The sequence below is a fragment of the Prionailurus bengalensis genome, chromosome B3 (assembly GCF_016509475.1).
Source record: "Prionailurus bengalensis isolate Pbe53 chromosome B3, Fcat_Pben_1.1_paternal_pri, whole genome shotgun sequence".
Lineage (NCBI taxonomy): Eukaryota > Metazoa > Chordata > Mammalia > Carnivora > Felidae > Prionailurus > Prionailurus bengalensis.
The window spans coordinates 68,691,719-68,704,940 of record NC_057355.1 but is presented as its reverse complement, the minus strand read 5'-3'; the positions used below and the strand labels follow the sequence as shown (position 1 = coordinate 68,704,940).

Here is a 13,222-nt window from a genome sequence, read left to right as displayed (position 1 = left end):
GCCAGAGATATGAAAAAATGTTTGATTATCTCTGGGTGGAAAAGATTTTAACTTTCTTCTGTCTTTCAATTAGACATAATGAACACATGTCACTTTTGTAAAAGGGAAGAAAGATAAAATGAAAAATGGTACAAAATAGTACAACTATTCTTCCCTTCTTCCATGAAATCTTTTTTCACTTCCTTATCTTTTAATCCTTTGAACCCGGAGAACACTTGGTTTGAACTTCTGTCTTGATACGTCTTATTCTGCCTTGCATGTAGATATCATTGAGCAATGAATTGTTAGTCTGGCATTGCTCCTTGAGTTCCAAAACTCGTTGTCTGTTTTGTAGCATCTGTAATTTAGGTGTCTGACAAATACTTACTAGGTTGAATCTGCCGTAAATATCCACAAGAGTGTAATAAGTGACATTTACAAATAATTAGGTGCAAAGAGGTGAGAGCTTTATTCTGGTAGAGGGGGCAGACATGTTGAAGCTTCAGGCAATAGGTATATACCCAAAGTTCTGGCAGCAGGTACTAGTAGGGCAGCAGAATTATCCAGAAGAATCTTGAGAGGTAACATTTCTGATCTAGGCTTAGCATAACCAGATTTATCTTGTAGTGTCTGTAGCATCTACACAGCCAAGTCAGATGCATTGTGTAGGAAGGCTGAAATTTGCCAATGAAATGTGACCCTCAAGGAGTGCTAAACCTAGTGGAATCGACTTCACAGAGGAAAATCTTCCAGTAAGAATAGTTTCAAACATGGGATGGCTCAGTATGGGAAAAATCAGAAGTCAACATTTGTGTGGTGCTGTCCTGAGTTTCACAGTGCAAAAATTCATTTCACTCAGCAAGAGTATAGAATTATGTGATTTATTAAGCTATCCCCTCCCCGTAGGAGCATAAGTGATGATTTTTGTGGTTAGTTGGGATGAGCAATTAGCAGGAGAAAGGTGACTCCTGTTCCAAGCCTCCTTCTACTCATGCTGGTTTGGGGTCCAAGTCCAGGTTTGTGAAGCTTACAGAAATCCATCTAGAGCCATGTCTTTTGAGCTCTAATGGAGCAGCTTTCTCAAGAGATGCTACCAGGCTGATTTGCTCAGTAGCACTTTCTCTTTTTCTAGCTTAAAAAAAAAAAAATTGAAGCCAGCGCTGAATCTGATAAAAAAAAGTTTTAGAAAATAGTTAGAGATAACATGCATGAGTTCTTCCAATGTAGATTGCCATGGAGCTTCTCGGCAAGCATCTTAGATGGTGTTCCATCCTGTCGCAAGTACTACTTCGTTGTTTTGAAAGCAGTAAAATAAGTATAGAGAGATGGGGAAAAAAGCACACTGTTCTTGCAGAATGTTTCAGTAAAATGAGGAAAACCACCTTTTCTTAGCATCTCAAATGGAGCTAAAAGTCTTAAAGGAAGGGAATTCCTGAAACCATAAGAAAAAATGACAGTAATTGAAATGTCTCCTGCTCAAGGTACACACTTTTCAGAACAGTGTTTTTATAGGTGCCAAACAAAGTTTGATATGCCACGTGTTGTATGCTGTACTGAGAGCTATATACAGTACCTGCCCTCACAGTGCTTGCAGTCTAGCGGGAGAAGCCTCTAAGTTAACACGGCAATTTTGAAATTGACATTGTGATAAGCGCCATGACAATGGTAAACAGCAGGGGCCCTTGTAAACACCCAGGTGCTGAGGGTTAGAGGCAATCTTTGAGGAAGTGATACCTGTTTTGAGACTTGAAGAATGATATGAACACATGCAGGTGTGAGGAGTTTCTACAGAAGAATTAGAAAGGGACAGTTTTATAGACAAAAGCCCAGAGACAAGAGATTGTGGCCTGTTCTGTTATTTTATGAACGTTTAGGAGAGGGAGTTAGAGATAGGGGGAAGGTGGAAGAAGACCGAGGGTGGAAGAAGCCAGATCATAAAGTGCCTTATAAAGCAGTTTCAGAGTTTGGAATTAGTCCTAATGGCAGAAGGAAAGATGGAATGTGAAGGAAAGCTGGCAAAACAGCCCGTGTGGAGAGAGGAATAACTGAAGACTGCTTGAGATACGCAAGATGCAGGGCTTATGTTAAACAACTCAGGGACAAAGCAGGATAGACTGGAAAAGATATTTGAGGCTCAGCTTATCTTTCCATATGCCTGAAACTTGTGTCCTTCAAGGTATTTCTCAGCTTAGATCCTCTATGACGTACAGTCGGGGAGCTTGTCAAAAACTATGGCAAACCAGGCCGTCATCAAGAGTATACAAAGATAAGCCAAAGAACGTTTGGGAAGTCTTTACATATATGTGAAGAACTTGATCCCACACACAAACCCTCTGGAGCTTAAAGCTGCAGCCGAGGGCAGGTCACAGCAGAAGGGAGAGTGATTGTTTCTTCCATTGTAGTGCCTTCTTGTTCAGCACCTTCCGACGCACACCAGTTGGCATACCCCAAAGATGAGCTATCTAATTGCTACCACGTGAAGCTCAAACAGGGACTTTAAGTACTTTCATGTGTTCCTCCTGTGCCTTTTTCCATGAGAGGACGGCGTCCAAGATCAGGGCATACCTGACAATTTTCTCTTCGATTCGTGAGGCAAAATAGAACCCAGCCCTCAGTGGCAGTAGGACCAAAATGATATTGTGGAAGACACGAAAGCATTTCAAAGTAACCAGGTCCAAACTTAGGAATGGCCAAGGAGCATTTCTCAGATTCTTATTTGCGCATTCAATAAAAGATGCTTTGGAATTTCAATTGATAGTGACAATTGGGGAAGTATAACATACTTTGTTAACCATGTCTTTTAGGAAGCAGGAACAGAAAAGAGTATTTTCCCTCTGCCTGAACCACAGGATTTCTTTCTGGCTTCCCAAGTCAAGTTTGAAGACCTCATAAAAGATTTGCGAAAACTGAAGAGGCAACTAGAAGGTAACAGGAACTGTTCTGTTATGATAATAGCTAAGCTTTTTTTTTTTTTTTTTTTTTTTAATGATTGAGGAGGAGGATGTATGTCTGGTTCATGGAAGGGAGTTGGCGCAGACTTCAATTCCTTGTGAAGCTCTCCATCTCTTATGCTCTGTTTGGAGGCGCTATGTTTGATTAGTGTTAATTAGTGCTTTTTATATATACATCTTTTGCATCTACATTTTCCAACATATTACAGATGATCATTTTAATAACAATAGCAGCAGCCCTTTATTAAATGCTTATTGTTGTCTCGTATAATTATTACGGCAACCCCAATAAGCAGGAACTGTATACCAACTCCATTTTACAGAGGAGAAAAATGAAGTTCAGGGAAGTTACATTCACAGAGCCAGTGAGAGGCAGATTTACTGGGCTCTAATCAGGTCTATGTGATTAGAACTCATGCAGTTTCTAAGCCAGGTTATTGTGCCGCCTGAAACATGTCACATGTGCGCACACATGCGTGCGGCCACACACGCCCCTATATATGTGGTTCACGTGTAGGAGTCTAATAAAGGTGTCAGGACCCATAGTCAACATTCTCTTTTAGTTTATTTACATTTTTAATTATTCACAACAACATGCTGAAAGCCTCTTTTAGGTTTTTTTTTTTTTTTTTTTAAGGTGAAAATATGTCTCTCTCGAGCAGGAATTTTCCTTTGGCATTGCTAGAGTCTTGTGTTTTCACTGTGGAGACATCTCCTTGTCCAAGAATATAAATACTTGCATTGGAGCTTGTCTAACTCCAATTGAAGAGCTCCACGGAGGATTTAGGGAGCGTGTTAATGTGGAAATGGAGCTCAGAGTGCCAAAAGGAGAGCTTGAGGAAATGAAGAGCTTGAACCAGGAATATTTTTACACTAAGACATAAAATAAACATTTTAAAAATGTTTATTGTGAAAGGGCGCTCAGAAACCCAAGTCTTAGACAGAGAGCAGCCTGGAAATGTAAGTGAAGTGGGACAGATCCCTGGTGGCGGGGAGAGCCATTTAGCTTTATTTTGGGCATAAAACTTGCTTAAATAAGGAGAGCGGTTACAAGTGAATATTTCTACCTTGTAAATTATTTTTAAAGGAACATGTGGATTTTTTTCCCTCCTGTTGATGTGGTTAAGAGCGTGAATGCAACCAAATGGATGCTTCATTTAGGAATGTGATATATGAACTTGTGGTTATCCTTTTCCCTCTCATAAAAAAAAAAAACAAAAAAACCCAAAAAAAACCACTGACAGTTTTATCCTTGTCTGAGATGAGGGGCTGGACTCTCACTGTGATGAAACAAAGTGAAGCGTCCTGCAGCAGGTTTCTGTCGCTCTCCAATGGCAGGATTAGGGCCCAGGCCAGTCCCCAGGATGGCTGCAAGCTTAGCTGTGGCCAAGAAGAGCCATGCCTTTCACTCCGTGGCTGTCCCTGAATACGACTCCCCCTGGTCTCCTGGCCCTTTGCTGTCTTGTGTCGTTTTGTGAGCAGAAACCTGGTGTATGTGTGACCTTTCCTCCTCTCCTGCGGCCTCTTTCAGGCACCTCCCTTTGACTTCTACAAGTGTTTGATGATGGTAACAAAGGGATGAGAAGAGTGAATTGGGAAGACAGTGGAGAGGCAGGTGTTCCCACAGAGCATCCCCTTTAGCATACCTTATTTTCTCCAGGGCGATCCCAGGTGCCATTCCACATCCCTCCATATTCAACTGACTTTTCCTCAGTCATTTTAAGGAGCTGCAAGAGCTTCTGGAGCTGGAGGACCCACCCTGTGAGGGGAAACTAAACATTACCTCAGTTGTTTTTCTCCTTTGTATTAGACTTCACCAAGAGATGTGAAGCACCACAAGGCAAAAGGGAAAAGTGGGACTCCCCTCCAGCCCCCCCACATTGGATATTTAAACAAAAATGCCCTGCTAATCTTTCGAGATGCCAGTGTTTTTAACACATGAAAGGTACCTAGTAAATATTTAAAGAAAATACAGACCATTGGTTCTCTAATGAATTTCTTTTTCTCCTAAATGCCATCTGGCAAGATGGCCAGAGTCGTGGCGGTCTGTTTCATCTCCCTTCCCATTCAGGTTCCACCTCCTTTTCCATAAGGCCTTGGTGTGAGCCTAGATTGAATGTTTAATTGAAGAGGACATAATTTTCACACATACAGCAAAGATTTGATGAGGCTTTGAGGTTTATTGTAGCCATTAAAATGTCGTGGCTGCTGGCAAAACCCCAGAAAATGTCTAAAGCTAAACCAGATGTGATTAGCAAATTTCAAGACATCTCAGGCCCCATTTCTCCAGGCAGGCATAGCCCTTTAGAAGAAAACTGTTTTCAACCACACCTTAGCAATAGGGTGGGAATTAAACTATAGTCGTTGGTTGTGCAAATGGCAGTGATACAAATAGACGTTGCCGATAAGCGTCTTTTGTAGAAACGAGAACTTTGAATAGCACTTTTATGTAGATAAAAAGAGCAGGCAGTTGATGATCATAGTATCAGCCAGTTTCTTGTGTGATTATTATCTATCAGATGTTTTACACAATCATCTCTTTTAATCTTTACAACGACCCTATGAAGCAGATACTATTATCAGTCTCTCCTAGGAGGAGGAAACTGAAGTTCATGGTGTTCACATAACTTGCCAAATTACAGGTGATGATATAGCCACATTTTGAAGCTAGATATGACTCTAAGGCATGCACTTGTCATCTATCCTGCCTGTGACCCAGAGGTCTCCATATTTGAACCCAGATCAAAACAGTAAGTTGTGTGTTAAAGGCAGAAAGCCTCATGGTGGTGCCAATGACAGAGACTTACTGAACATGTGCGCATGAGTGAGTGTGTGCGCGCGCGTGCGCGCACACACACACACACACACACACACACACACACTCTTAGAGCCACATGTGTAGACCCTCAGATCAGAGACAGGAGAAAATTTACTTGGGGATGGGGAAGACATATAGGAAACAGGGGTCGCGAAAAGTGAATACACACACACACAAACAAGTGAATAGACACAATTATTGTGTAGGATTAAGAACTCGGGCTTTGGAATCAGATGATGTACTTTTACTGGTTTGGTGGAAGCAGGATCTTGTCAGGTAACAAAACCATAAAGAAGATTCCTTTTCTTACCTGTGAAATGGGAAAATTATAGGGCCTATGTCAGAGGAGGTAATGAATGCATGGTCCATTAGTAAGGAAAACTTCATTAAGCTGATTAGGGGTATATACCTTTTATTGGAAAATGCACACCTTGTAGAATCAGGCCCATATTGCTGAGAGGCCTGCTGGATATGTTTGTGGAGAATCAAATTCCCGGAGCACTTGCACTCTCTTCTCTACCTTAGTGGTGACAGAACCCAATTCTTGGTGCTTGGGAATGTGTCCCATATTTTGTTTACTGTTCTGTATCCCTTACTCAGACAATAATTTTAGCTTCCCTGATACTGTGATAAGTCACAATTAGGAAAAAACAAACGGTAGAAATAGTTGCTCTCTTTCTTATTCTTTGACCTTGTCTACTGGTCAGAACTCTCAAGATATTTTTACCAACCCATATGTGGTAGGCAGAATAATGGTTCCCAAAAATGTCCAAACCCTAATCCCTGAAACATGTTACCTTACATGGCAAAAGGGAACTTTGCCGATGTTAAGATGGGGAGATTATCTTGGGCTATCCAAGTGGGCCTAATCTAATCACATGGATCTTTAAAATGAATCTTTAAAAACTGAGAATTTTCCTTGTCTGTGGCCAGCGGGAGATAGTACAGTGGAATGATCAGAGAAATGCAGTGTTGTGGGCTTTGAAGATGGAAGAAGTGGGCAGTGAACCAAGGAATGTGGGAAGCCTCTAACACTGGAAAAGGCAAGGAGCGGATTTTCCCTAGAGCCCCCAGGAAGGAATGCAGCCCTGTCAACACACCTTGGTTTCAGCCCAGTAGACCCATGTTAGACTTCTAACACAGAGAGCTATAAGGTAATTTATTTAGTACATTTGTTTTAATCAGTTAAGTGTATGATAATTTGTTATAGTAGCAATAGGAACAAATGCACTGTGCAATGTATCCTAATTGTGGCAGTTAATACTAATGATACACACACACACACACACACACACACACACACACACACACACACACACACCATTGCTGAGGCCATAAGATGTGCGATTTCTCAAGTGGTGATGTTCACCGGTATTGCATGAAATGTGAATTGGTGTTTTCTGAGAAAGGTTCTACAGAGGCACCTGGGTGGCTCAGTTGATTAAGCCACCAACTTTAGCTCAGGTCATGATCTCACGGTTTGGGAGTTTGAGCCCTGCGTTGGGCTCACTGCTGTCAGTTCAGAGCCCGCTTCAGATTCTGTGTCTCTCTATCTCTCTGCCCCTCCCCGTTCATGCTCGCTCTTTCTCTCTCTCAAAAATAAACAAACATTAAAAAAAAAAATAGCAAAACCCCCAATCCATATTGATTTGATATGATCCTATGGTAGTATTTTATTATGAAAATTTCACTGTGGCTATGGAAGTTGGAAAGCTGAATTATTTTTTTTTTGTTTTTGGAAAATGAGAGGGGAGCTCTTCAGATAGATGTTGAGAAGTCAGCATGGTCTGAAAAATTTAAAAACAAAATTAAATCACTCGTATTAGCCAGCAATAGTTACTCAGTATCCCCTGTCATTAAAGATAGGCTATTTAATCAACTAGCTATTACTAAATCGTGCCTTTAAAATGATGCATTATTAGCTCTGTTATTCCATATATGAATTTGGGAAAATGTAATTGATAGTTAGCCCTCAGTGGAAGATATTCCAGCTTATTTGGAAGTCTTGGCTGAGATGCAAGTGTGTGTGTGTTAAGATAATTCTCATGATGTCCTTTTCTCTAAATATTTAAGAATATGTATTTGAACATGTCCTTTCTTTTGTACCATTTAGAAATATTTGGGAATATGACAGTTTAAGAAAAGCAACAGTCTGTGTTGACTTTTTGATATCTGTTATCATTCTAGACATGTTTATCCTGCAAATACTTATGCTAACTTGTTAACCTTTTTAAGCTTTCTCTAAATGAGATCCTGTGTGAGATGCATAGTCCAGGCATTCAAGAATTGTTATAAAAAAACTTCATTCTAAGTTTGAATGGTAGTAATATTTCCAAACTAACTTTACATTAAAGTACATCCATCACATCTTTAAGCATTTTCAATCCCAATGTCCTCATTGTAATGGAGTGATCAAATTAGCCCAAAGCCATCCTGATGAACCTCTGTTTTGTACAACACTAGGACCTGAACATTCTATTTCCACGTATAGAGGACAGGAGAATATTAAATTCACACACACATGAAAGTAACAGTTCAGGAAAGAGAGGGGCTTTTTGTTGTAGGGTTTTGTTGTTGTTGTTTGTAGATTTTCCAAACTATAGTCAGTATGTCTTCCAGGTAAAGAAGGCAGACTGAATTCATTCCTTCCTTTAGCCCCAAATCCCTGGTAAAGACCCACCCCAAAATTAATACTCTTATTATTTAGAGGCATACAGTCAATGCCAATATAATCAGCTAAAAGAGGAAGAATTGGGGAGGGAACCACACACCTCCACACATAAAAGCAGAAAATAAGAACCTTTTACCTGGTAGTTTCTCATGGCCCTGGGCAGAGACTGGTATAGAGGCAATAGTCTAGCTATTTGGATATGTATATGAAATTTTTACAATTAAAACTAGATTTAAAAAAAAAGTTATAATCAACTCTGAGTTCTAGGTAGGTAGGTTAGTGGGGTTAAGGACTAGTCATAGTTTTTTTTTTTTTTCAAGTTAATATATTATTTTTAACAATCAGTAAGTCAGCTCTACTCTTTACATGCTGGAAAACCTTTCGTATATGAAACTACACGGTAAGCCATAGACCACCTGTTGTGTCTCCTGCAAGGTAGAAACAGTCCTCTGCTTTGCTGTTTAGCTCATTTAACATAATCAATAAATTGTTTGGGCAAATACACTGATGAGCTGATATCTGTGAGGTGCTGGAGGGTGAGATGTGTGAGGTGGGGTTTGAGGCTCTGAGCACTGTTGGCATCGGGAAGGGGGAGAAGCTGTCTCCAGTAGAATTGGCATCCCCAGTGATGGAGGGAAGGCAGAAGGGCTGGTCAGCAGAACTTGCACTTCATCGTGCCCATGACCACTTTTATTTCTTTTACGTTTTGATTTGGGGTTGTGTGGTATGTCCTTTCCTCTCCTCAATATTGTAGTTAAACAAGATTTGGCCATGAAAAATAAGGAGAAATGCTAATAACTGTCATTGCTAATCTAGTGGATATTAAAGTTTGCATTACTGGGGGTAGTGGGAAGGATATGTCATGACTCCACTCAACAGTTCTCTAGTGAAAGTTCGAGTCTCTACCATCCTCTCTGACTCCATCTTTCTTACAAGCATGTTGGTTTCTCCTTGGTCAGGAATCTCTGTATCTGTCCACCACTTGGACGAAAGTATAGCCTTTGGCACACTAAGTCAGTCAGTACTACTGACCCCAAAACAGAATTTAGGAAAAGCGATTGCCTACTGAGTTTATCCCAGGAAGCAAAGAAGATGATTTAAAGAAGGTCTGTGTGGTGACTGTTCCTTTGAATTTGCAATAGACACACAGTCAGGGGAACAGGAGACTAGAATGGCTACAATTCTGCCCCCAGTGCATGCAATATGGAGGTAACCTTAGAGTTACTAGATTTATTAAATAAAATGCAGGAGGCTCAGTTAAATCTGAATTTCAGATAAACAAGCCTTTTGTTTTTAGCAGGGGTGTGTCTCAAATATTGCACAGGATACACTTACACTAAAAAAAAAAACACACACAACTATTCCTTGTTTATCTCAAATTTAAATTTAACTTGCTGTCCTGTCTTTTATCTGGATGTCTATAGAGAGTTTAAAAGCAATAAGAAAACCAACTAAAAGTTGGTTCCCTTTTTTATGACCACCATGCACTGGCAATTCTAAGCATTCTCAGTGAGAACATTCTCCTTTCAAGGATGGGCAGTGGACACGGGCGCAGAATATGTTCTGGGGTGCGGTGCACATCCGTTTCCACCATCACTAACGATGACAGTGGCTGCTTAATGCACACTTAACCAAAAACCTGCAAATTGGCTTCCAGCTCCTCTGTTTCTTAAAACACCTTCAAACTGAGGACTGCCTGCGTTCTAACAGTAAGGAAGTTGAAGCAACTTTGCTGCTAATGATGAAGCTCAGACTGGAAGCAGGTTTATCTGACTACAGAGTTTATACTCTGTGCTGCACCATGCTTTTTTCTTCTACTGTTTGTAGGTCCTCCCCTCAGGCACTAACAGTATGATCTAGAGTGAGAAATCTTGACAAATAAGCCCCACTTATTTCTCTAGTTCATCTGCTAAAGGGATTACAGGTGGTAACTGGATTGACTTTAGGCTTTTTTGGGTCTCTACCCATAACCACTCAACTAATTTACCTGCTGTGATCTCTATCCTCCTGCTTCCTCTCTGTCCATTTCTTTTGGTTTCTCTGATACACTTGTTCTATCTCTGTCTCTGAAAATCGCCTTCCCTATGTTTTATTCCTTTATGACCCAGAAGGCAAACATACTGGTCTGAGATGGGCAGCCAGATGAATATCAGAGGACTACAGGGCCACCCAAGGTGACCTGCGTGGTGTTGACTCTTTGTTATCTCTTCCATTCATGGACATTACATGTAATGTGGTTCTGGCATAGATGAGAAATTAGGGGAACCTTCCAGGATTTGTCAAGTCATGTGGCAAAGCAGACTGTTGCTTCTGTGCTCTGGACCAGCCCTGTCTGTGCAGGAGAAATGACTTCTATCAAGTAGCTTTCTCCCCACAAGAGTGTAAGTGTTCTTTAAGAGAGAAAGAAAAGAAATGAGAATGAATTTTTTCTTTAATTATTCGTTTGAGCATGGACTGTAAGCAGTATAGCTCTGATGAAGGGAGAAAACAGATTCTGGAAGACTTTTGGAGGACTTCTGAGAAAAGATGGGCAGTTGAACACTCATCTGGATTAAGCACTCATGTAGGATTTCAGTTCCTCTTAAAAATTATGTTAAAAATAATAAAATTCTTTGAAAGCGTCATGTCAAGAGCACAGAAGGATAGAGAAAACCATAACTGCAAATTTTCTGAAGCTCAGGAAGTAGATGGACAAGTGGTAAATGAATCTACCAAATAAAAAAGTGGAATTCCAATCCAGGAGCGGAGAAAGGTGAGAAGCAATCCAATTTTTACTGCCACATGACTTGACACAAATTTGTGTGTAAATGTATATGTATAAATACATAAACATTCCTTTGTAGTCATACATAAGTAAATCAATGAAATCATTCAAGAAAATTTCCCAAAGTGGGCACAAGTTTCTTACTTTAAAAGTCCCAAAGGGATTCCAGCAGAATGGAATAAAACAGATCCATACCATTGTTAGAACATTTCAGAATATTCAGGACAAACTTACACACTTCTAGAAGGGAAAGGGAGTTGGAGGGGTGAGATGTGGAAACCAATTACCCAGAATCAGGAAGCAGAATGGCTTTAGGTCTTTCAACAGCAACACTAGAAGCTAGAAATGGATCCGAATTCTGAAGGAATTATTGCCAATCCAGAATTTTATATCCACCAAATAATCAATCAAATATGAAGACAGATGAAAGTATTTTCAAACATGTAAGTTATCAAAAAAATTTACCTCCCATGCAGCCATCCTCAGGATGCTACTGTAGTATGTGCTTTATTATGAACTAGGAAGACAAAGGTGACAGGAAATTAAAAATCCAATGGAGAAGAGAGGTAAAGAGATACTACAGGGTGGACAGCCCAGGATGGCAGCCAGGCACAGAGAGCAGACATTCCAGATTAGATTGGGTCAAAAGAATCCTGGAGAAGATCCTCGAAGATATGTACCTAATAATGTATCTGATGTGTCCTGAATGTTTTGACAAGAGTTACACAACTAGCAACACGCTTGGAGTTCATTTCATGAAAAGAACATAGAACACAGAGCATATTAGAAAAAAAAGAAATATCATGATGGTGAGGGAGTTTGAGCTCAGGAGGAGGTCTAGGAAAGACAAATCAATCAGAATTTGTGTATCTGCTGAGACAGGGAGCTGTGTTTGCAAAGTCATGTTAATGTTAACACAGGATGCCAGTCCAGCCAAGCTGTGGTTGTGCTATCCCGAAAGGGGGCTCGTGTGCAGTAGGTATCCGGGAAGGAAAGACAACTATATCTTTTATATTGTATCAAGAGAAAGATGTGCACCGAGTGCCGATAGACGCTTGTTGGAGACCTGCAATTAAGTACTGAAATCATCAGGTCAGATTGGCACAAATGTCTGCCCCTGGGGAGGGAGAACTGAGTGGAGATTGTGGGATGGAAATGGGGAACTGCTTTTCCTGGAGTAGGATACGTGTCTTCTCTTAACTATGCGCAGGTACCACTTTGATAAATATACCAACACGGCAACAACAACCACCCAGCGCATCTGTAAGTGAGAGTTAAGTCTCGGTGGCAGAAGCTGGTGTGTGGAAAGCAGTCCCAGCTGGGGGTTCAGGAGATGCAGTTTAAAAAATTTAGTTCTGCCTCTTGCCAACCATGTGATAAGCCGTGCAACTCTGACAAATCACTTAACCTTTGTGAGCCTCGGCTGAAACACTGCAGCTGATCATCCTACCCTCTCCAATTCTGGGATACTGGAAGGGTCAGAGGAGCAGATGTCTGAGGAAGTACTTGGGGGAGATGTGGGAGGTTTTGTTTAAACTCATTCAGGAGTTATACAGTTTGCAATTCGCGCAACGCGTATCCGTGTGTCCTAGAATGGAGAGGGGGGCATCAGCCGTTAGGAGAACGTGGCTAATTTATCACCTTTAAGGAAGCTCCAGAAGACGTGACTTGACTGATTATTGACCATGCCTAATTTATTAGCTCTTTCCTCCTTCGCGGCCCATTTGTCCGCGGCAGTAGTTTGCTAAGCCTGGTCTCTGGTACACGACTGGATACATTAGCCAGAGACTTGGCTGTGTTGCCATGGTGTTAAAAAATATTTAGTTTTGCAAGCAAAGTTTCAGGAATAATAAAAGAAAAACTTTGATATGATTTATTTTTGTAAGATGATTTCAACAAAACAGACACAAGGAACTGGGGTAAGTATTCCAGAAAGGCAGTGGGTGTAAAATGTTGATCAGCGTGGTAACTTTTGATGCAAAGCATTCAGTTAAGTGCGGTGTGGTGGGTAAAGGTCACACATTTCCCAAACAGAATGC

At 40.7% G+C, this 13,222-nt stretch overlaps 1 protein-coding gene across 2 annotated transcripts in view; it reads left to right on the top strand.

Annotated features, from left to right (window-relative positions):
• Window positions 1-13,222, top strand: part of FMN1 (formin 1) — a 431,558-nt gene that overhangs the window by 301,397 nt on the left and 116,939 nt on the right. For both annotated transcript variants that reach the window (XM_043555725.1, XM_043555724.1), the window contains one exon: window positions 2,784-2,904. In XM_043555725.1, coding sequence (XP_043411660.1) covers window positions 2,784-2,904 — 121 coding nt within the window. The remainder of the gene's footprint in view (window positions 1-2,783; window positions 2,905-13,222) is intronic.